The 23,654-nt window shown below is 43.7% G+C and overlaps 1 protein-coding gene across 1 annotated transcript in view; it reads left to right on the top strand.

Annotated features, from left to right (window-relative positions):
* LOC141107394 (sodium/hydrogen exchanger 2-like) overlaps positions 1 to 23,654 on the top strand; it is a 92,920-nt gene that overhangs the window by 27,251 nt on the left and 42,015 nt on the right. The window contains exon 5 of the mRNA XM_073598097.1: positions 6,967 to 7,163. Within this exon, the coding sequence (XP_073454198.1) occupies positions 6,967 to 7,163 (197 nt within the window). The remainder of the gene's footprint in view (positions 1 to 6,966; positions 7,164 to 23,654) is intronic.

The following is a 23,654-nucleotide window of genomic DNA, read 5'->3' as shown; positions in this document are numbered from 1 at the left end:
AGAACAAACATAGACCACACAACACAGACCACAATGACCAGGGCACTTCAGATGAAGCCCACCACTACCACAACTATCCGCCCTCATCACCCAGAACAAACAGACCACACAATACAGACCACACATGACCAGGGCACTTCAGGTGAAGCCCACCATAATCCACCCTCATAACCCAGAACAAACATTGACCACACAACACAGACCAAACATGACCAGGGCACTTCAGATGAAGCCCACCTCTACCACCACTATCCGCCCTCATCACCCAGAACAAACATAGACCACACAACACAGACCACACATGACCAGGGCATTTCAGATTGAGCCCACCACTACAGCCACTATCCACCCTCATCACCCAGAACAAAAATAGACCACACAATACAGACCACATATGAGCAGGGCATTTCAGATGGAGCCTGCCACTACCACCACTACCAAACCTCATCACCCAGAACAAACATAGACCACACAATACAGACGACACATGACCAGGGCATTTCAGATGAAGCCCACCACTCTCACTATTATCCACTCTCATCAGCCAGAACAAACACAGACAACACATGACCAGCACATTTCAGTTGGAGTCCACCACTATCCACCCTCATCTACCCTCATCACCCAGATGAAACATAGACTACACAATACAGACCACACATGACCAAAGCATTTCAGATGGAGCCCACCATTACCACCACTAGACCATATCCACTCTCATCACCCAGAACAGACATAGACCACACAATACAGACCACACATGACCAGGGCATTTCAGATGAAGCCCACCACTGCCACCACTAGACCATATCCACTCTCATCACCCAGAACAAACATAGACCACACAATACAGACCACACATGACCAGGGCATTTCAGATGAAGCCCACCACTATCCACCCTCATTACCCAGAACAAACATAGACCACACAATACAGACCACACATGGTCAGGGCATTTCAAATGAAGCCCGCCACTGCCCCCACTACCCACCCTCATCACCCAGAACAAACATAGACCACACAATACAGACCACACATTACCAGGGCATTTCAGATGGAGCCCACCACTATCCACCCTCATTACCCAGAACAAACATAGACCACACAATACAGACCACACATGGTCAGGGCATTTCAAATGAAGCCCGCCACTGCCACCACTACCCACCCTCATCACCCAGAACAAACATAGACCACACAAGCGGAGTGGAGTTAAATGGCCACAGTAGACCTTTATTACAACATCTAGTCCAATAAATAACAGGAATGACGGGCTGACAGTCCTTGAAGGCACCAGAAAGGAACATCCAGAGACTTGTATCTGCAGCCTAAATTCTGTTACTTGATTGGCCCCCAACCACACTATACCAATTCCAGGACGATTATAGAACTCTGCTGCATATCCATACATTGATCCCGGGTCCCAACTTTATAATATGATGACTCCCAGTCATGACATCTTTATAATATGAGGACTCACGGTCATGATATCTATATAATATGAGGACTCCCGATCATGACATCTTTTAATATGAGGACTCCCGATCATGACATCTTTATAAAATGAGGACTCCCAGTCATGACAACTTTATAATATGAGGACTTCCAGTCATGACATCTTTATAAAATGAGGACTTCCAGTCATGACATCTTTATAAAATGAGGACTCCCAGTCATGACAACTTTATAAAATGAGGACTTCCAGTCATGACATCTTTATAAAATGAGGACTCCCAGTCATGACAACTTTATAATATGAGGACTCCCAGTAATGACATCTATATATTATGAGGACTTCTGGTCATGACATCTTTATAATATGATGACTCCCGATCATAACATCTTTTAATATGAGGACTCCCAGTCATGACATCTTTATTAAATGAGGACTCCTGATCATGACATCTTTTAATATGATGACTCCTGATCATGACATCTGTATAATATGAGGTCTCCCGATCATGACATCTGTTAATATGAGGACTCCCAGTCATGACATCTTTATAAAATGATGACTCCCGATCATGACATCTTTATAATATGAGGACTCCCAGTCATGACAACTTTATAATATGAGGACTTCCAGTCATGACATCTTTATATTATGAGGACTTCCGGTCATGACATCTTTTAATATGAGGACTCTCGATCATGACATCTTTTAATATGATGACTTCTGGTCATGACATCTTTTAATATGAGGACTCCCGGTCATAACATCTTTGTGATCTCAGTTCTCATCGATTGGTGTGGTCAAAGTTTTCACGTTATTGTTTGGTGCCGTCTCGGGCTTCGTGTCATTGGTGGTTAGTGCGGTCTTATACCTTGTGTCTTTGGTTGGAGTTATCTCAGTTCTCAAGTCTTCGGTTGGTACGGTCTCAGTTGAAGAGTCATCTCAGTCTTGTGTCATTAGTTGGTGTGGTCCTAGTTCTTGTGTTATTGGTTGGTGTTTTCTCAGTCCTTGTGTCATTGGTTCATGTGGTCTCACTTCTCATTTCATTGGCTGGAGCAATTACAGCACATTCCCATTGACTCCAGTAGATGAGTTTAACAGGTGGTGCCATCTTTCCACTCAGCAAGCCAAGCCGAATTTGCCGCTACTGTGACATGTGTACGATCTCCTCTGGCTGCCTTGTTAGGCTGTTGGGAAGTGGTCAGGTGGCAGAGAACACAGGCAGACCGGCCCTGTTTTTACCACCCCCCCCAACGGCCTAAAAACAGCTGTAAACCTGACGCGGCCACAAGGCTGCCTGAACAAGGCCTAAGTGTTCCTCAATCTAAAGCTCCCTGTTAACGAGGGCCATAAGAACAAATCCTGGATATCTGAAGGATGTTTCTAAGACCCTCAAGTGCCCATTGCACCTTGCAAACTCTCCACCTCCCTCATCTGTAATCCAACCACATAACACTGACAATTTGGAATCTGAGATCCAGTAATCTGATAAAGGCCTCCATACACCGGCAGAGTTTTTGGAGAAGTTTTAGTTGGCAGTGAAGTGCTGCAAGTTGCCACCGAAGTCCCCTCCACCACCAAAAACATTTCAATGACTTCTTAGCTGCCTATAAATCTCCATTTCAATCAGTCTCAAGCAGCGAGCTCTTATACTGTGTTTTTCCAATACGCCTCTTTTAAAAAAATGCGTCCGACGGGGAGCGTACGGAGAAACAGACGAGCTGATGAATAAATTGTAACCGAACAAGACAATGCAGATTAAAACACATCAAGCGCATTATTTAATAGTTTGATTTGTCTTCATAAAATTTGTCTGATTGCAGAGAGCGGCCCCCCGGGGCCGGAGTTACCACCAAGTATCACATTTTTTTTTGGAATAAATTACCCCACGAAGCATCATTTACAATTTATAAACGTGGCAGTAATGAGGCGATACAAAATTAAGGGCCCTAATAATATGTTTTTGAAAGATGCATCAATGCTAAAGAGCTCTCCAGTCTCCAATTTAGAACCGCAACGTCTCAGCGTCACGCTCTGCCCTGGAAAATACCGCCCACCTCCCCCAAAGGACGCTAGGTAGCAGAGGGTGGGCGGGCGGGTGACAATAGTCAGTGGCAGCCGAGTTATGGGGTTCATAAATATTTAAAATATTTGATTTGCATACGGCAATAAATACACCGCAACCATACGGGAAGATGTTTCACCAGATAAATAGACTCTTCTAGAAAATAACAACTATAATACTTTTTGAGACGATCGGTGTTCCTAAAACAAACAAAAGTTATATCGACCTCTCACACTGGACATCTGGAGCCCGGGAGGTCAGACAACCATTTTCAGATCTCAGGTGACATCTCTGACCCCTGATTCTCAAGCAACCAAAGCTAAATAAGGTGGAAATACAAGTATTCAATTAATAATTCTGCACAATTATAATAATTTAAGGTTGGACATTAGGATTCTTCCAGGAGAAGTCATGACTGATTCTTTTTAAGCTGAACTGAATTGATAACATTTTTCTATGGGATGACAGGAAATCAGCTGCATGTAAAGTATTAGAATTTTAATGTCATCAATGATGAGTTATTAATCTATGGAAATATCGTAACGTCTCATAATGTAGTATCAATGTATCTGATTTCTTAGATGAATATGCAGGTCACCAGTTGGTGTGGTCTAGGATATTTTTTCACATCACCAATTTATGCGGTCTAAGATCTTTTCTCAGGTCACCAGTTGGTGTGATCTAGGATCTTTTCTTGGGTCATTACTTGGTGCAGTCTAGGATCTTTTCTTAGATCACAAGTTGGTACTGTCTAAGATATTTTCTCAGGTCACCAGTTTGTGCAGTCTAGGATATTTTTTCACGTCACCAATTGGTGCTGTCTAAGATCTTTTCTCAGGTCACCAATTGGTGTGGTCTAGGATCTTTTCTCAGGTCATTAGTTGGTGCGGTCTAGGATATTTTTTCAGTTCTCCTGTAACTAGTGTAGTCTCAGTTCTTATGTTAGTGTTTGGTTGATATAGTCTCAGTTCTCAAATCATTGGTTGGTACCATCTCAGTTCTCATGTCATTGGTGGGTACAATCTCAGTTCTCACGTCATTGGTTGCTACAATCTCAGTTTTCATGTCATTAGTTTGTACAATCTCAGTTCTTATGTCATTAGTTGGTACAGTCTCAGTTCTCATGCGATTTAGTTGGTACAGTCTCAGTTCTCATGCGATTTAGTTGGTACAGTCTCAGTTCTCATGCGATTTAGTTGGTACAGTCTCAGTTCACATGTCATTAGTTGGAACAGTCTCAGTTCTCAGGTCATTGGTTGGTATGTTTTCAAGTCATTGTTTGGTATAATCTCAGTTCTCATGTCATTGGTTGGTACAGTCTCCGATTTCATGTCATTGGTTGGTGTGATCTCAGTTCTCCTATCATTGTTTAGTGTGGTCTTAGTACTTAGTAATTAGTTGATGTCATCTCAGTTTTTGTGTTAATGGTTGGTGTGGTCTCAGTTCTCGTGCCATTGGTTAGTGAGATCTTGGTCCTCGTATTTTTGTATGTGATCTCAGTTCTTGCCCCATTGGTTAGTACCTCAGTTCTCATATCACTGGTTGATGTGGCCTCAGTTCTCAGGTCATCAGTTCAACAGAGTGGAAGCTTGGTCCTTTTTTATATATTGAGGTTAGTACCTAACAGTGCAGTAGCAAATGTTTTGCCAACATTCACCATGCTTGTTTTATGAGTTTAGGAAGTTCTGCTTTAACACTGTTCTCAAGAGTCCTTGTACCATTGGTTGATGTTGCCTCAGTTCTCCTGTAATTAATGTGGTCTCAGGTTTCATGTTAGTGTTTGACATGATCTTAGTCCTTGTGTCATTGATTGATGTGCTCTTAGTTCTCACGTCATTGGTTGGTACTATCTTGGTTCCCATGTCATTGGCTGGTACCATCTCGGTTCTCATGTCATTAGTTGGTACAATATCAGTACTTGTGTCATTGGTTAGTGAGGTCTTGGTCCTCGTGTTTGTGTATGTGATCTCAGTTCTCGCCCTATTGGTTAGTACCTCAGTTCTCATGTCACAGGTTGGTGTGGCCTCAGTTCTCAGGTCATCAGTTCAACAGAGTGGAAGCTTGGTCCTGTTTCGTATGTTGAGGTTAGTACTTAGCAGTCCATTAGCCAATGTGTTTCCAACATTCACCATGTTTGTTTTATGAGTTTAGGAAGTTCTGCTGTAACACTGTTCTCAAGAGTCCTTGTATCATTGGTTGATGTTGCCTCAGTTCTCCTGTAATTAGTGTGGTTGGTCTCAGTTCTTATCATGTTAGTGGTTAATGTGCTCTTTGTCCTTGTGTCATTGGTTGGTGTGGTCTCAGTTCTCATGTCATTGGTTGGTACAGTCTCAACTCTCATGTCATTGTTGGGTACATTTTCAGTTCTCATGTCATTGGTGGGTACAATCTCAGTTTTCATTTCACTGGTGGGTACAATCTCAGTTCTCATGTCATTGGTTGGTATAATCTCAGTTCTCATGTCATTGTTGGGTACATTCTCAGTTCTCATGTCATTGGTGGGTACAATCTCAGTTTTCATTTCACTGGTGGGTACAATCTCAGTTCTCATGTCATTGGTTGGTATAATCTCAGTTCTCATGTCATTGGTGGGTACAATCTCAGTTTTCATGTCATTGGTGGGTACAATCTTAGCTCTCATGTCATTGGTGGGTACAATCTCAGCTCTCATGTCATTGGTGGGTACAATCTCAGCTCTCATGTCATTGGTGGGTACAATCTCAGTTCTCATGTCATTGGTGGGTACAATCTCAGTTCTCATGTCATTAATTGGTACAGTCTCAGTTCTCGTGTCATTGATTGGTATAATCTCAGTTCAAATGTCATTCATTGGTTGGTACAGTCTCAGTTGTCACGTAATTGGTTGGTATAATCTCAGTTCTCATGTGATTGGTTGGTACAGTCTCAGTTCTCATGTCATTGGTCTGTGTGGTCTCAATTGTGATGTCATTGGTTGATGCAGTGTCAGCACCAAACATGGGAAATGAGAACTGGCTTATAAATTGCAGCAAATTCACCAATTTATAGAGTCAGTCATCATTTCCACCATGATTTGTCCTAGGTGAAAACAGTTGCGTATTTCCCAATTTGTGAAGAGTTTAAACTAAAATATAAAGATTGTCAACTCCTTCTTTTTTAGGGCAGAATTTCTGTAACAACCAGATATGGAACTAGAGCAGTCATTTTCCTCCAGGTGCCATGATTAATTATTTATTGGTTTATTTATTTAATTTTCTCAGCTTTTAACAGTTTAAATGTTTCACTTTTTTCCCAGCCTGTCAGATCTCCACTATCACATCACAACTTTCTGTGCCAAGCCTGTATTAAAATGTAGCAGCCAAATAGGTGAAGTTCCCTGAAACCAAAAAACAATGACTTTGTGTGTCTCTATAAACGGGCCTGGTGGTGGTAATTTTAGCCATAACGGTGTATTTTGTGTGTTTTTAGGTGTGGTGGTGTTGACCAGCATTTTGAATAAGATCTCCCTGACCTCCATCACCGTGAAGGATCAGTTCATCATCTCCTACGGTGGTCTCCGTGGCGCCATCTGCTTCTCCTTGGTCTTCCTTCTTCCAGACTTTCCGGAGAAAAGGCTTTTTATTGCAGCCACCACTGTGGTCATCCTCTTCACCGTCTTTGTCCAGGTATAGTCAGTATATTCAGATTGGTGATTTGATGAAATAAAAGGACAGTTTGTAGGTCCCTTGTCTGTTATTGTTCTGCTTCACTAAAAGCTGACAGTCATAGGGAGTTCATAGTCATAGTGCCGAGAAAAGAAGGAGCCACTGATGGCCTCCAAAGATTCTTCATGTGGATTGGTGGACTCGATGGCAGAGCTAATGATGTCATAGGTGCTGATATGACTGCAATGTCATCCTTACTATGAATCCAGCAAGCTATGGATCCAACCCCAGTATCCTGGAGCTGTGATGGGAACTTCTTCTACGTGTCAAGAGGAAAATGGCTGCATGAAACTGGTCAAGTAGTTAAAGTGATATTAACCACTTCAGCCCCGGAAGAATTGGCCCCTCAATGACCAGAGCACTTTTTACAATTTGGCACTGCGCTGCTTTAACTGGTAATTTACGCGGTCATGCCATGCTGTGCCCAAACCAAATTTGCGTCCTTTTTTTCCCACAAATAGAGCTTTCTTTTGATGGTATTTGATTGCCTCTGCGATTTTTATTTTTTGCGATATAACTGGAAAAAAGACCGAAAATTTTGAAAAATAATGATATTTTCTACTTTTTGTTATAAAAAAAATCCAGTAAACTCAATTTTAGTCATACATTTAGGCCAAAATGTATTCAGCCACATGTCTTTGGTAAAATAAAATGTCAATAAGCGTATATTTATTGGTTTGCGCTAGTTATAGCGCCTACAAACTAGGGTACATTTTCTGGAATTTACGCAGCTTTTAGTTTATGACAGCCTATCTCATTTCTTGAGGTGCAAAAATGGCAGGGCAGTACAACCCCCCCCCCAAATGACCCCATTTTGGAAAGTACACACCCCAAGGAAATTGCTGAGAGGCACGTTGAGCCCATTGAATATTATATTCTCTTGTAACAAGTGATTGAAAAATGAAAAAAAAAAAAAAAAGTTGTCACTAAATGATATATTGCTCACACATTCCATGGTTATATGTGAAATTACACCACAAAATACATTCTGCTGCTTCTCCTGAGTACGGGGATACCACATGTGTGAGACTTTTTGGGAGCCTAGCCGCTTTTTTAAACTGTTCCATTAATTTTTTATTTTTTTTTTATCATTGTTATCTCAGGGAATGTAAATATCCCCTATGATAGCAATAGGTAGTGACAGGTATTCTTTTTTTAATTTTATTTTAAACTGTTCCTTTCATTTTTATTTTTTTTTTAGCATTTTCATTGTTATCTCAGGGAATGTAAATATCCCCTATGATAGCAATAGGTAGTGACAGGTACTCTTTTTTTTGAAAAAATTGGGGTCTATTAGACCTTAGATCTCTCCTCTGCCCTCAAAGCATCTGACCACACCAAGATCGGTGTGATAAAATGCTTTCCCAATTTCCCAATGGCGCTGTTTATATCCGGCAAAACCCAAGTCATGAAATGCTCGTAGCTTCCGGTTTCTTATGCCATAGAGATGATTGGAGCCGTTCTGGTCTCCGATCAGCTCTATGGTCAGCTGGCGGAACCACCGGCTGTATTCTTGGGTTCCCTGTTGGGACAGGAGAGCCAGAGAAAAACATGAAAGACGGTGGGGGGGGGGAGCTTTTCCTCCAACTGCTTGTAAAAGCGGTCTGGAGGCTAATTAGCAGCTAGGATTACTTTTAAGCTGACTGAAAAGAATGATACCAAGATGATACCTAAACCTGCAGGCATCATTCTGGTATAACCACTCAAAGTCCAGCAACATACCAGTACATTGCCGGTCCTTGTTGGGCATATATTGTAATGTTCTTTTTTTCATGCAGCCTGTGGGCTGAACGAAAAAAAGAGATTGATCGGTGGGTATGCCCACCATTAGAATACCGCCCTTCATCCACCCACTTCTAATGATGGGCATACATTTTTTAACTGTGGTGGTGAAATCGCCTCCTACGGCGCTGGAGTCACTGATTTACGTATGGCTGTTGCTGTCAAGATAAATAAATCAGTGCTGCAGCTGAATGGCGTACCTGAAAAGCAAACAATGGTAACGATAAAACATTAACTCAAAAAAACAACTTGATTTTTTAACGCAATCTGTGCCTAAAAAAATATATGCCGAAGCATAGGGGGAATCTTATGTTAGGAGCAAATCGCTCCTCCACCCCTGCCCCCATGCTTTGGCATATATGCTCTTTTTTTTAACTGTGGTGGTGAAATCGCCTCCTACAGTGCTGGAGTCACGGCTTTACGTATTGTGGGAGCAAACGCTGTTGCTGTCAGAATAAATAAACCCGTGCTGCAGCTGAATGGCGTACCTGCTAAGCAAATGATGGCTAACAATAAAAAAAAGTAACATTACAGTATAACAGTAAGACATACCATACCTGCAAAGCAAATACAATGAAACATAGTAAAAATAAAACATTACAGTTCTAAAATACAGTAACAATAGAGAGAGGACAATAGATATAGAACAATAGAGAGGACAATAGAGAGCGAATATAAGAGAGACAACAATAGAGAGAGAAGAAAACCAAAATCACAACTATTTTTGGCTTTTTAATTTTTTTTGTGTGTTTTTTATTTTTTTTGCACTTATATAAACTGTAAACGTTCCAGTTTAGGGTCTCTCAAAATGTGATGGCCATCTCATCATTCGAGACCCTGTGTACGTGTGCCCTAGGACTGTGCAATGCTGTACCCTACGCTAATACTCCACTAGTGTGCGGTAGTGTTTGAAACAGTCACCGATGCAGAGACCAGGTTGGTCAGGACAGGAGGGACAATAATAGCAGGTGTCACGCCTAAATCCACGTTTTCTGCAGACACGACGTCTTCTTTGTTGATTTCTTTGGGTAAGGGTACTCGGGAGGACATACGGAAAATGCCTCTCATGCAGCCGGCTCACTGCATTTGGTTGGGGAAGTTGGGCCAGAGCACCATCTGGAAACAGAAGGGCTCTGACGATCTCTTCCTGGAATTTAAGGAAGGATCCAGTCTGTCCTGAAGCTCTGTATAGCACATGAGCGTTCAGCAGAGCCAATTGTAATAAATATACAGACACTTTTTTGTACCAGCGTCTGGCCTTACGGCCAATTAGGTACGGCGCCAACAACTGGTCGTTGAGGTCCACCCCTCCCATGTTAAGGTTGTATTCGTGGACACAGAGGGGTTTCTCCACAACACCAGTCGCCGTAGGAATTTGGACAGTCGTGTCTGCATGAAGGTTGGAAAGAACGAAAACATTCCGTGAATCCCTCCACTTCACAATGAAGAAATTATTATATTTCAAGCAGGCTCTCTCCCCCCATCTAAATCGGGACTCTACAAGCCGTTGGGGGAAGCCCCCAGATGTTTAGATCGCATGGTGCCACACGCGCAATTCAACAATCAAAAAGGTGACTAAAAAGTGGCACGCTCGTGTAACAATTGTCCACATACAAGTGGTATCCCTTTCCGAATAAGGGTGACACCAAGTCCCACACAATCTTGCCAGCGCTCCCTATATAGTCTGGGCAGTTCTCGGGCTCCATGTGACTATCTCTTCCCTCATAAACCATAAAACTACATGTATAGCCTGTGGCCCTGTCACAGAGCTGTTACATTTTGACCCCGTATCTGGCACGCTTGCTGGGAAGATACTGTTTGAATGACAAGCGGACAGAAAACTTAATCAAGGACTTATCAAAGCAGACAACTTGATGGGGAGTAAACAAGGCTGCAAACGGTTGGTTGAAGTGGTTTACGAGGGGCCGAATTTTGTGGAGCCGATCAAATCCAGGGTCTCCCCGAGGACGACAGAGTTCATTATCATTGAAGTGCATGAACCACAAGATCTGCTCGTATCGTGTCCTGGTCATGGAGGCAAAGAACACGGGCATATAGTGAATTGGGTCAGTGGATCAATATGACCGCAACTCACTCTTTTTGGTTATGCCCATGAGGAGGGAAAGGCCCAGAAAGGTCTTAAATTCAGAGACCGTAATTGGTCTCCAATCTCTGGCAAGGGAGGACTGGGGATTAGCGGCAATGAATTGACCAGCATATAAATTCTTTGGTCCACAACAGATCTATAGAGATCTTCCATTAAAAACAGCGAATAAAAATCAAGTGACATAAAATCAACTGTTTCCACCTGAATGCCGGGTTGGCCAGTGTATGGGGGAAGTACGGGCGCTGCAGAAGTGGTGGGTTCCCAATTCGGATTGGCAAATGCAGCATGAAGGGCACTATGGGCACGACGGGCCTGTGTTTGTCTTTTTCATGGTGGTAGCGGGACACTACTTGTGCTTGCCACCTTGCCATCTTGAACTGCACTTATGGGACTCGCCACGTCACTAAGTGTTACTGCAGTGCTGGATGTACGACCAGGGTGTACTAGGCCGCTGGTGCTTGCCAGTTCACCAGAAGGATGAGCGGCGCTAGTACTTCTCTGCTCCAGATGAGAGCCCTGCGGTTCTTGCACCTCAACAACAGCAGAAGAAAATCGGAGTCTGGTATGCCTGACCTTGGCAGGGACCACATTGGCCTGGGGATTGATCGGTTCTGCACTAAATCCGACGGCCCCGGCGGCCACACGCACGAAGTATAGCTATGATGCTTCGCGCAGCCGGGCCAACCTGCCGCAGTATAACTGCAGCGGCTGGTACGGAACCGGTTAACCTTCTATGAGGAGGTGAGTTGCCATCTAGATAAAGGAAGGCCCGTAGACGTGGTGTATCTGGATTTTGCAAAAGCATTTGACACAGTTCCCCATAAACGTTTACTGTACAAAATAAGGTCCGTTGGCATGGACCATAGGGTGAGTACATGGATTGAAAACTGGCTACAAGGGCGTGTTCAGAGGGTGGTGATAAATGGGGAGTACTCAGAATGGTCAGGGGTGGGTAGTGGGGTTCCCCAGGGTTCTGTGCTGGGACCAATCCTATTTAATTTGTTCATAAACGATCTGGAGGATGGGATAAACAGTTCCATCTCTGTATTTGCAGACGATACTAAGCTAAGCAGGGCAATAACTTCTCCGCAGGATGTGGAAACCTTACAAGAAGATCTGAACAAATTAATGGGGGAGGGGCAACTACATGGCAAATGAGGTTCAATGTAGAAAAATGTAAAATAATGCATTTGGGTGGCAAAAATCTGAATGCAATCTATAGACTGGGGGGAGAACCTCTGGGGGAATCTAGGATGGAAAAGGACCTGGGGGTCCTAGTAGATGATAGGCTCAGCAATGACATGCAATGCCAAGCTACTGCTAACAAAGCCAACAGAATATTGGCATTAAAAAGGGGATCAACTGCAGAGATAAAACGATAATTCTCCCGCTCTACAAGACTCTGGTCCGGCCGCACCTGGAGTATGCTGTCCAGTTCTGGGCACCAGTCCTCAGGAGGGATGTACTGGAAATGGAGCGAGTACAAAGAAGGGCAACAAAGCTAATAAAGGGTCTGGAGGATCTTAGTTATGAGGAAAGGTTGTGAGCTCTGAACTTATTCTCTCTGGAGAAGAGACGCTTGAGAGGGGATATGATTTCAAATTATAAATACCGGACTGGTGACCCCACAATATACAAATACCAGACTGGTGACCCCACAATAGGGAGAAAACTTTTCCACGGAAGGGAGTTTAACAAGACTCGTGACCACTCATTAAAATTAGAAGAAAAGAGGTTTAACCTTAAACTACGTAGAGGGTTCTTTACTGTAAGAGCGGTAAGGATGTGGAATTCCCTTCCACAGGCAGTGGTCTCAGCGGGGAGCATTGATAGCTTCAAGAAACTATTAGATAATTACCTGAATGACCGCAATATACAGGGATATACAATGTAATACTGACATATAATCACACACATAGGTTGGACTTGATGGACTTGTGTCTTTTTTCAACCTCACCTACTATGTAACTATGTAACTAGAATGTTAACTGGTTCCCGCCCAGCCTATAACAAGGGTACCTCTCCTCTGCCCATATGATGTCCTTCCAGATCACGTTTACCAACTATGGGATAGATTTATGTAATTTTAAAATTTTTTTTAATAGTAATGGTAGTGAGCAGCGATTTTTAGCGGGGCTGTGACATTGTGGTGGACAAATCAGACACTTTTGACACTTTTTCGGGAACAGTGACACCAATACAGTGATCAGTACTAAATAAAAAAAAAAGCACTGTCACTGTACAAATGACACTGGCAGGGAAGGGGTTTACATCATGGGCGATCAAAGGGTTAAATTTGTCCCTAGGGGGTGCTTGCTAACTATGAGGGGAGGTGCTTTGACTGGGGGGGAAAACAGAGATCCGTGTTCCTGCTTAGCAGAAGCACAAGATCTCCATTTTCCCCTTTGACAGACCGTCGTTCTGCCTCTACTGAAAACGATCAGCGGGTCCCGGCGGACATTGCATCTGCCGGACCCGCTGATTGGCTCCCGCTGTGTCCAATCACTTTTGGTCCACTCTTCTTTACAGACCTTCTTTCTTGGCTGTTTCTTGGCAACTCGAAGTTTCAGCTCCCGCCATACATTTTCTATAGGATTAAGGTCTGGAGACTGGCTAGGCCACTCCATGACCTTAATGTGCTTCTTCCTGAGCCACTCCTTTGTTGCCTTGGCAGTATGTTTTGGGTCATTTTCATGCTGGAAGACCCATCCATGACCCATCTTCAGTGTTCTGGATGAGGGAAGAAGGTTCCCATCCAAGATCTTACAATACATGGCCCCGTCCATTGGCCCCTCAATGCGGCAAAGTCGGCCTGTACCTTTAGAAGAGAAACAGCCCCAAAGCATCATGTTTCCACCTCCGTACTTGAGTGTAGGGATGACGTCCTTAGGGTCATAGTCAGCATTTTTCTTCCTGGGGTAATGCTACAGACTGTGATGTAAAGGAGAACTCTGATGTAGGGGGATCTTTGGTCACCAGAGCCCCCACCCCCCCCTGCACAAAAGTCCAGAGAGTCCCCCCCCCCCCCTTACATCAGAGCTTGAAGAATTCCCCCTTACAGTGCAAAGGGGAACTCTGCAGACCCTGATGTAAAGGGGAACTCTGACGAAAAGGGGAATGCTGTGGACCATGATGTAAGGGGGAATGCTGGGTGGGAACTCTGGCGTAAAAGGGGAACTCCGATGTAAGGTGGTCCCTGGTCACCAGAGGCCCCCCCCTCACATCAGGGTCTGCAGCTTTGCCCTTTACATCAGAGTTCCCCCTTGCACTGTAAGAGGGAATCCTGCAGACTCTGATGTAAGGAAGAAGGAGGAACACTGTGGACACTAATTTAAGGGAGAACGCTGGGAACAGGCAGACCACCTTTTGCAGAGTGAATTCACTAAGGTAAGGGGGGGTTACTGATAAAAGGGCGAACCTTTATATCAGTGCCCCCCTTTACCTTCGTGTATTCATTCCACCTTATACCAGTGACCCCTCCGCCCCCCCAGACTTTGTGTGGCCGCTGGAGGCGGGGCCTGCCTGAAATATAGAAAAAGACACATCTCGCGGTATGTACATACACATATTTAAGTGGAACTGTAGCAAAACAGTAACCATCCAGTTGAACGACATACATGGACCATTAAGTAAACTAACCTCATGTGTTACTTACTGCGAGCCAGACAGAAATGCCACGCCCCCTGTCCTTTTTCGTCCACCTGCCTCTTATAATAGTGCCATGCTTGCTCCAACGTGCTTCCCCAAGCATTGTTGTTTTGATCACAACCCCCAGGGGTGGCGCTCCCAAGTCCCACCCCCGGTTCCACTCCCAGGAGTTCAAAAAAAGGTGCCAAGCGGTGCCACGACATCACCGCTCCCCCACACCGCCACCACCCCCTTCCAAGCCTAGCTGGCTTCGGAACTGCGCGTGTGCAGTTCCGAAGCAGGCCCACAGCCTGCCTCCGCAGCCTCTGTCCGTAATGGACATTTATGGACAGTTTGTAAATTGGCCACTATTTACAAACTGTCCGTACATTTACAAACTGTCCAACCATCAGCTGAATATTAATGTTGTCTCAGCCAATCCCTGGAGGAGAGCGCCCAGATGGTGGTTGGGCGTGAGCATAAATAGTCTGAAGTCAGGAGTTGCCCTGTTCCCAGCCTGGAGGTCTCCTAACCTCTTATGCAGCCGAGTTGACTTTTACAGAGAACTCATTGAGGTCCCAGCTATGCTAAGCTGGGGAGTATATTTGCTAAGAAACTTGGAAGCAAACGAAGGGGGGATTTCACCTGTGATCTGGTCTGGAGAGTCCACTACAGAAATGTCTGCCTGCAACTGAAGGGAGGCATCCACATACCCAAGACTTGTGAGTACAGACCTGAGTGAAGGATCTGGGTGACTGTTGTTGCCTTTACCAGTCTGGTGCATTACAACTAAGGCTTGCCCAGCCTGGATCATTGCTTGAGTGTCCCCAGTGCTGGCCATACCCTAAGCCAGGGGTCTCCAAACTTTAGAAAACAAAGGGCCATTTTTTTTGTCCTTCAGACTTGGGGGGGGGGGCTGAACTGTGGCCAGTGGGGGTGGAACTTTTTCTTTGCATCAGTGGGAGTAAACATTGCCCACATCGTTGTTTTCATTTGGAAGTGCCTCATTGTTGGTGTCAGTGGGAGAAATGGTACCTCATAGTTGATGTCAGTTGGCAGAATTGTGTCTTGTATTGGTGGAAAAAATAGTGCTTCAAGGGCTGGATAAAAGCAAGCAAAGGGCCATAGTTTGGAGACCACTGCCCTAAGCTATTTCCGAAAGGACTGTTCTCAGAAGTAGCTGCCGATTGTGAAGTGTCCTCCTATTACAGTTCAGCGTTCTGGAGTATCCTACAGCTCCTTCTGCCCTCTCCAAGTTAATCAGAAATATGTTTTTTAGAAAGCAACCCCTTCGAGATGGTTCACTGAGCCAGAAGAGTGACTGTTGCTGTGTGCCTGGCTGCCATTGGCACCTATTTGAGAGAAGAACCTGGGACATATTTAGCGGCCTGTCACGTACCTTACAGTGGAGCCCGAGATGATGAGGGTGGCCTCTTGCACGGTTCCTGTCCGAGCACCCCTGGTGGTGGAGACAGGGACTGCTGGGGCAGCGGAAGGGTGCAGGTGCCTGCTGGCAGTGGAGGCGGGCTGAAGCTTGGTCACACCGGCACTCTCGTTGTGGTGACGTGGAAGCTGGTCACAAGATTTGTTCAGCGGAAACTAGACAGGCAGGTGCAGATTCAGGATAAGTTGCGAAGTCAGGAACAGGCCGAGGTCGGTCCTGGGCTGGTAGTGTGGTATCCTAATCAGAAGGCAGAGCTGTAGTCACAAGTCCAAACCGAGGTGAGTAGTATAGGCAACAGGCAGATAAACAGGCAGGGATGATCCAAGAGGGAAACCGGGTTTTCAGGAACAAGGTCAGCAGATAAGGAATAGCAATCAGGAACACAGGAACGAGCTGAAGACAATCCAGCACTGAAGCTAGGCAGCTTCTCCGTTTAAATAGGGCGCCATGCGCCAGGATTCGTGGGCGCGTGCGCGCGCATACTAACGCACACGCGCATGCGCTCGTTTGGGTGCGCCATTGCGCTCGCCCGTCTCAGTCTGTGGCTCTGCACAAGCACACAGACATTAGAGAAACGGGAATTAGCAGCTGCTGCATAGGAAGGAGCACTTGCTGTACGAGTTCTCTGACACGGCCCTTGCAGGGGTGAGCGCTACACTTTTTATGTCTCTGTTCCATGATTTCTTAAGTTCTTCATTTAGCAGGTCACTAGGTACTGCAGCCAAAATCTTTTCTTGTAGTTTGGAAAAACTTGGTTGAAAATATTTCAAAAGGCAAATAGGAGTCGATCAATAATAGAGATGGTGAGCGCAGCAGGTGCAGTTGTTCCAAGCAGTTGTTCCAATCCAGTGCGAACGTGGCAAAGGATTCTGGGAGGGAATGCCACCCTCAAAACCCTCTCCTTAAAGGAACCTTCCAGGATGATGTCATGGCTCTTTGTACTGTGGTGCAGATTGCCGCCGGTGTCACTTCTGAGCTTGGCGTACAGTAGATCCAGGCCATCTCTAGGGGGCACCTCCCCCCCCCAGCTGCTGCGCTCAAACACATTTTTATTGCACCGTAGGACCTGAGTGGCTGAGAATTGTGAAATTAAGGCTGTGAATTTAGTAAGTAATTTAGTGATTCGGCCTGGGGGGAGCTCTTGTTTTCTGCTCAGAGATCACAGAGAAGAGATTACACAGAGAATCCTTCAGAAGTGTGAGTATGTTTTACTGGTCCCCAGCTGCATCATACATGTTAATGACTTTTTAATGAAAAAAAAAAAAAATTAATCAAAGAGCCACTCTAGGAAGTAAGAAAAACAATCACTGAACTGATCTTGCTCTCCAGGAAGAAATGCTGCAATGAAAAAAAGTCACAAAGCCTACTTGTTATCTTTGATTAGGAACGAGCGTTCACCCGTTCAGTGATCTAATCCACTCATCTGCCAGCAAATAATACTGATGGGCATTTTATATACTGTATATAATGTGTATGTTTACATTATATGAGCAGAAGTTTGTGCACACTCCTCTCAATGATGGAGTTCAGGTGTCTCTAGTGAAGAGGGCTGGTAATACTCCATCATACAAAGACATTGTAGACAATTGTGCTCTTCCAACTTTGTAGTAACAGTTTGGTGAAAACCCTTTTCTGTTCCACCATGAGTGTGCCCCTGTGTACAAAGCCAGCTCCATAAAGACATGGTTTGACCAGTGTGGACCAGCTCTATAAAGACATAGGTTGACCAGTTTTGACTTGCTCTGTAAAGACATGGTTTGACCAGCTCCATAAAGACATGGCTTGACCAGTATGGACCAGCTCCATAAAGACATGGATTGGCCAGTTTGGACCAGCTCCATAAAGACATGGGTTGACCAGTTTGGACCAGCTCCCTTATGACATAGGTTGATCAGTTTGGACCAGCTCCTTAAAGACATGGTTTGCCCAATTTAGTGGGGAGGAAATCGAGTGTCTTTCACAGAGCCCTGACCTCATCCCTACTGAACACCTTTGGACTGGATTGAAACACTGATTGTGGTCTTCTCTTCCAATATCAGTCCTGCCCTTGCAGATTTATGATTAAATAACTCTACCCTTAAGGGTAATAGGGTCATGCATCTTCAAAATGACACACTATATGGCCCAAAGGCTGTGAACTTCTCTTCAGAATAAGTCTAGGTGTCTCTTTTTTTTTTAAATCAGATCTTTTTTTTTTATTAAAAATAAGATTCCATTGAATACAGTAAATCAAATTGTTACATTTCAGCACATAGTTTAAATTCAATGTCATAGTACATGGGAACAACCAATATTAATGTTACAAGACTAAATACATCATGACATTCCACATAAGGCACTTATCAATCGTTATCTCTGAATTAGATACATTTGTGCGATGCATTTGTTATAATTATGATTTTTGCAGATCATTATTTATTCTATATAACTTCTATTAGTCATTTTCCAATTACTTTTTGTTTTGTTCCCTTTCCTTCTTTTACTTTCCGCTGGACCCAACGGGGTCAACAATACCTATTATTAGATTAGGCAAACTATGTACATATTGGCCTCTGCATTACCCATCTGCCACCCCACATTTGTTTCAGTTACAGACATCACATATACAATATAAGATTTTCCATCTCTAGATCAATATCATTGTATCCTGTTTCATATTATTATCTATGTTGGTGTTCCTACTGTATGGACTCTGCCACCCAAAATTCTATTATGGACCAAGCTCAATGGTGCTAGTCCAGGTGTGTCTAGCCAGGGATCCCATATATTTTCAAATTTGTTTGGACAGCCTCTGCTTATATGTGAGTTGTTCTCTGATTAGAGCATCATTTACTGCCACAGTCCATTCCGTTACAGTAGGGCTCATTGTGGATAGCCATTTTCTGGCAATAAGCTTCCTAGCTATGAATAGTGTCCTCAAAATGGCAGTGTACGTATGAGGAGTGTACTGTTCTTCATCTAACCATCCTAGTAAACAAAGTTTAGGGTCATTTATAAGTTTGATATTCCATATACTGTTAATAGTGTTTATCACTGAGGCCCAATACCTCTGCAACTTCGGACATTTCCACAGCATATGAATAAGTGTACCGTTGTCAATAAGACAGCGAGGACATAGTGGATCATCTCTCCTGTGCCATTTATGTAGTTTTTCAGGTGTGTGATATGTACGGTGAATAATAAATAATTGAGTGAGCTTTTGAGAGGGGGACAGGGACACTTTAAGTACATTCTCTAGAATGTTACTCCATTTCTCATCTGAGATTTCCCCTATATCCTCTCTCCAGCCCCCTCTACAGCCCAAAGTCATTGCCCTAGATACATGGTCAATAAGGGAACCATATATAGCGGAGATTTGTCCCTTCCGGGATGATGACGTAACTAGTTGTGTAAGCACCCCAGTTTTAACCAGTTCCCATTTGGATGTTTTGCTTTGTGCTGTTATGGCATGTCTAAGTTGTAAATACTGATAAAATGAGGTATTTGGCAAATTAAATTCTGAGCGTATTGATTGGAAATCTCGTAAAACCCCCCTATAATACAATTGTGGAATGTATTGAACTCCCTTTTTCCCCCAGTTAGAGAAATTCTCCAACTTGCCAAGTTCCGGGTAATTACGATTATTCCATATTCGTGACCAGTTTGTATATCCGTCATATTGGAGATGTTGCTTTGTTTTGTTCCAAACTTTGTCAATGAGCATTAGCGTGGGGAGCTGTATCATCGCTCCCAACTCGCCTGCCTCAATGCACTCCACAAGACCATCACAAGATAGTTGTGTACTCACAATGTTCCGAATAGGATCAGAAGACTCAGGGTGGAGCCAGCCCGTTAAATGTTGCAAATGAGCCGCTATAAAATAATAAAATGGGTTTGGGACAGCCAATCCACCCGAGTCCCTCATCTCCTGTAATGTTTCTAGTTTAATTCTTGGGACTTGTCCCCTCCAAATCAGTGCTCGGAATAGAGTATTACATCTGCGGAACACATGGATAGGTATCCAAATAGGGGCATTGTGCAGTGCATAAAGCAGTTGTGGATTCCAAATCATCTTGATTAGATTGCACCTACCAACTACAGAGAGAGGAAGCCGGGTCCAGCTGACAAGCTTTTCTTTGAATTTTTTGAGGAGTGGGTCTATATTTAGTTTTATATATTGATTCAAATTAGGGTGTATGATTATGCCTAAATATTTAAATTTATCCACCACTTTAATTTGTTCGGCTATTTGAGGAAGGGATCCTACTAATGGGTCTAAGGGCAGTATTGTCGATTTATCCCAATTTATTTTAAATCCGGAAAATTTTCCGAACATCCCAATCAATTCCATAAGTTTAATTAGAGAAGTGGACGTGTCACCTAAGAATAAGAGGGCATCATCTGCATATAATGCAATTTTTTCTTCCGTTTCTCCCCGCTTAAAGCCTACTATTTCTGTGTTTCCCCTTATAGCCGCCGCCAGTGGTTCAACAGCCAGAGCGAAAAGTAGAGGCGACAGAGGGCAGCCCTGTCGGGTTCCCCTGTATAAATCAAATGATGAAGATAAGGTGTTATTGATTCTGATACAGGCCCTAGGTGATTTATATAGCAGCTTGATCCAAGAGATTATGGTGTCCCCAAAATCGAACTTCGCCAATACTTTCCATAGGTACTCCCACTCCACACTATCAAATGCCTTAGCGGCGTCTAACGATAGTATAGCTCTTTGCCCCTGATTATCTGTGGGGATTTGCATGTTAAGAAAGAGACGTCTTAGATTATTTGCCGTGGACCTATTTGGTATGAAACCGGCCTGGTCCGGGTGCACCAGTTTAGACACCACTTTGGAAATCCTCATGGCAATAATTTTTGTAAAAAGTTTCAGATCCGTATTCAAAAGTGAAATGGGTCTGTATGATTCTGGTTGATCCGGTTCTTTCCCCGGTTTTAAAATTACCACTACCACCGCCTCATACATAGATCCCGGCAAAGAATCAGCTTTAATTGCTTCTGTGAGTGTGTGTAGTAATTCTGGCAAGAGTATTCCTCCAAACTTTTTATATAGTTCGATCGGTATACCGTCGCTACCTGGAGCTTTTGAATTGGGGAACGTGGCCATAGCAAGTTGTATTTCTTCTAGGGAGAGAGGTGCATTTAGAAGTTTTTTATCTAAACTCTGGAGTTTGGGTAGTGTAATGGATTCCAAAAACTGTGTCAGCTCTTCCTCTAAGTAAGAAACCTTTGAGGAATATAAATCCTGATAAAAGGATGAAAATTCTTGCAGTATGGATGGTGTATCAGACACTAGCAATGCCGATTTAGTTTTTATGTTATGTATAATTTGAGAGGGGTTTTGTGATCTGGCTATCACTGCCAGCATGTGCCCAGTTTTCTCTCCTTCCTCAAAATATGTTTGGGTTGTAAAAAATCTTTTATTATTAGCTTGTTGCAGGTGTACAGAGCGGGATAATTTCTGCGCATTTATCCACTGCCGTTCATTATCAGAGTTAGGATCCTTCAGAAATACCTCCTCTGCTCTTTCTACCCCCTTAGCCACATCCTCAGCCCATTGTTTGCTCCTGGTCTTGATTGTACTAATTTCCCTTATACACATCCCTCTGATAAATGCCTTCAGGGCGTCCCAGACCATCCCAGGTGCAGCCGAGTGTTTATTATCCTCCAGAAAATTGCCAATGCTCATTTGCATATAATCAGTGTTTGTGAACAATTGGAGCCAAAATGGATTTAGTTTCCAGTGTACAGGCATACTAGTTTTTTGGAGGTTTAGACTAAGCTGCACCGGAGAATGGTCAGACAACCCCCTAGCCAAATATATCACTTTTGGATCATATCGACAAATTAACTCATTCCCAAAAGCGTAGTCTATTCTAGATAGAGTTGAATGTGTCAGCGAGTGACAGGAGAACTGGGCCTGCAGTGGAAATGAGCGTCGCCATATATCTATCAGTCCAAGTTCTCCTAGAAACTTAGCCAGCGGGGTGTACATTCTAGGTCCCTGGGGACAGTATTTTTTACGTACATCTAAAGATAAATCCATTGCACTGTTAAAATCCCCCAAAACGTACACCGGCAACTGGGGGTATTTAGACAAAAATCTAGCAAAACATTGCAGTACTGTTAGTGTAAAAGGTGGAGGTATATATATATTGGCAAAAATACATTTTTGAGATTCCCATACACCCATCAAGAAGATATATCTGCCCTCAGCATCTATTTCTACATCCTGCTTATTAAATGCTGTGGACCTAGAAAAAAGAATACTCACTCCCCTAGAGTATCTAGTATGGGTAGAGTGGTATTGCTGCTGAAATTTAGACATACGTAATAAATGTATACTGTCACTGGTAAGATGTGATTCCTGCAAAAAGATTATAGTGGGATTCTGTTGAGATAGGTAAGTAAGTAACGCAGTTCTTTTGGTAGGATCATGTAAACCTCTAATGTTCCACGAAAGAATTGTGTCTCTCTTGTTACTCATTGAATCCTGGGGAGTACAATACCGGTTGGTCATGCCTATAGGTGTTCACCGCCCAGACAAAATACCTCCTCGACCATGACCAAAGGTTACTTGAGTCATTACTTGGTGGTGGACAGAAATCATCCGTGTGTAGAGATGTGTTATTTCCAGCTATGTCGGAGTGAGACGGAAGCATGCAGCTTGGGCACTTGCAGAGGTGCGATCCGAGTAATCCAGATTGAAAAACAGTGTAATCAATACAAAAAAGCCAAACGTAAAAACCATAAAAACCAAAAAACATGTTGCCCGTGAACTTAGGCATTCTTAAGAAATGCGAACTTTTGTAATTGCCCCGCAGGGCTGCGGAGGGGGTAGTAGTGAGGGCCAGGGCCATGTGATCTTATTTTAAGGCACAAGATGTAGTCGGCGTAAAGTAAAAGTTAACAATTAAACTCAGATACTCCTCTTCTTAATGCTCCTATATGAAAACAGTCGTGAGCCAAGGATTGAAGGTAAGTATTTTCTCCCTCCCGAAAATCATCAGGGGGGTGATTGACCTCGAGGTTCTCCTCTTAGGCGTCTTTCGTGTCGATCTAGCCAGTTCACAGCCATATTTGGGCTATCAAAGAAATGAACTGCTCCATCCGCCACCACCCTCAGCTTAGCAGGGTACAACATCGAGTACACCAATGGTATGGCTCTCATTCTTCTTTTAACTTCCGTAAATTTTGCTCTCTGTTTTTGTACAGCAGCTGAAAAGTCCGGGTAAATAGAGATCTTAGCTCCTTGTATTTCCATATCTACTTTTTGTCTGGCTAGACGAAGTATAATGTCCCTGTCCTTATAATGTAGGAGTTTCAACAGGAATGGTCTGTCTTGGCCCCCTGGTGGCGGTGGTCTAGATGGCACCCTGTGAGCTCTTTCCACTGAGAAGAATGGAGTTAGGTTATTTTTCCCAAAGGTATCAGCCAGCCATGCTTCAATGAAATCAGTGGGATTTTTCCCCTCAGCTTTTTCAGGCATGCCAACTATGCG

This window comes from Aquarana catesbeiana, linkage group LG09 (assembly GCF_042186555.1).
Source record: "Aquarana catesbeiana isolate 2022-GZ linkage group LG09, ASM4218655v1, whole genome shotgun sequence".
Classification (NCBI taxonomy): domain Eukaryota; kingdom Metazoa; phylum Chordata; class Amphibia; order Anura; family Ranidae; genus Aquarana; species Aquarana catesbeiana.
The sequence above is the reverse complement of the archived record's forward strand: the minus strand, read 5'-3'. Positions and strand labels throughout refer to the sequence as shown.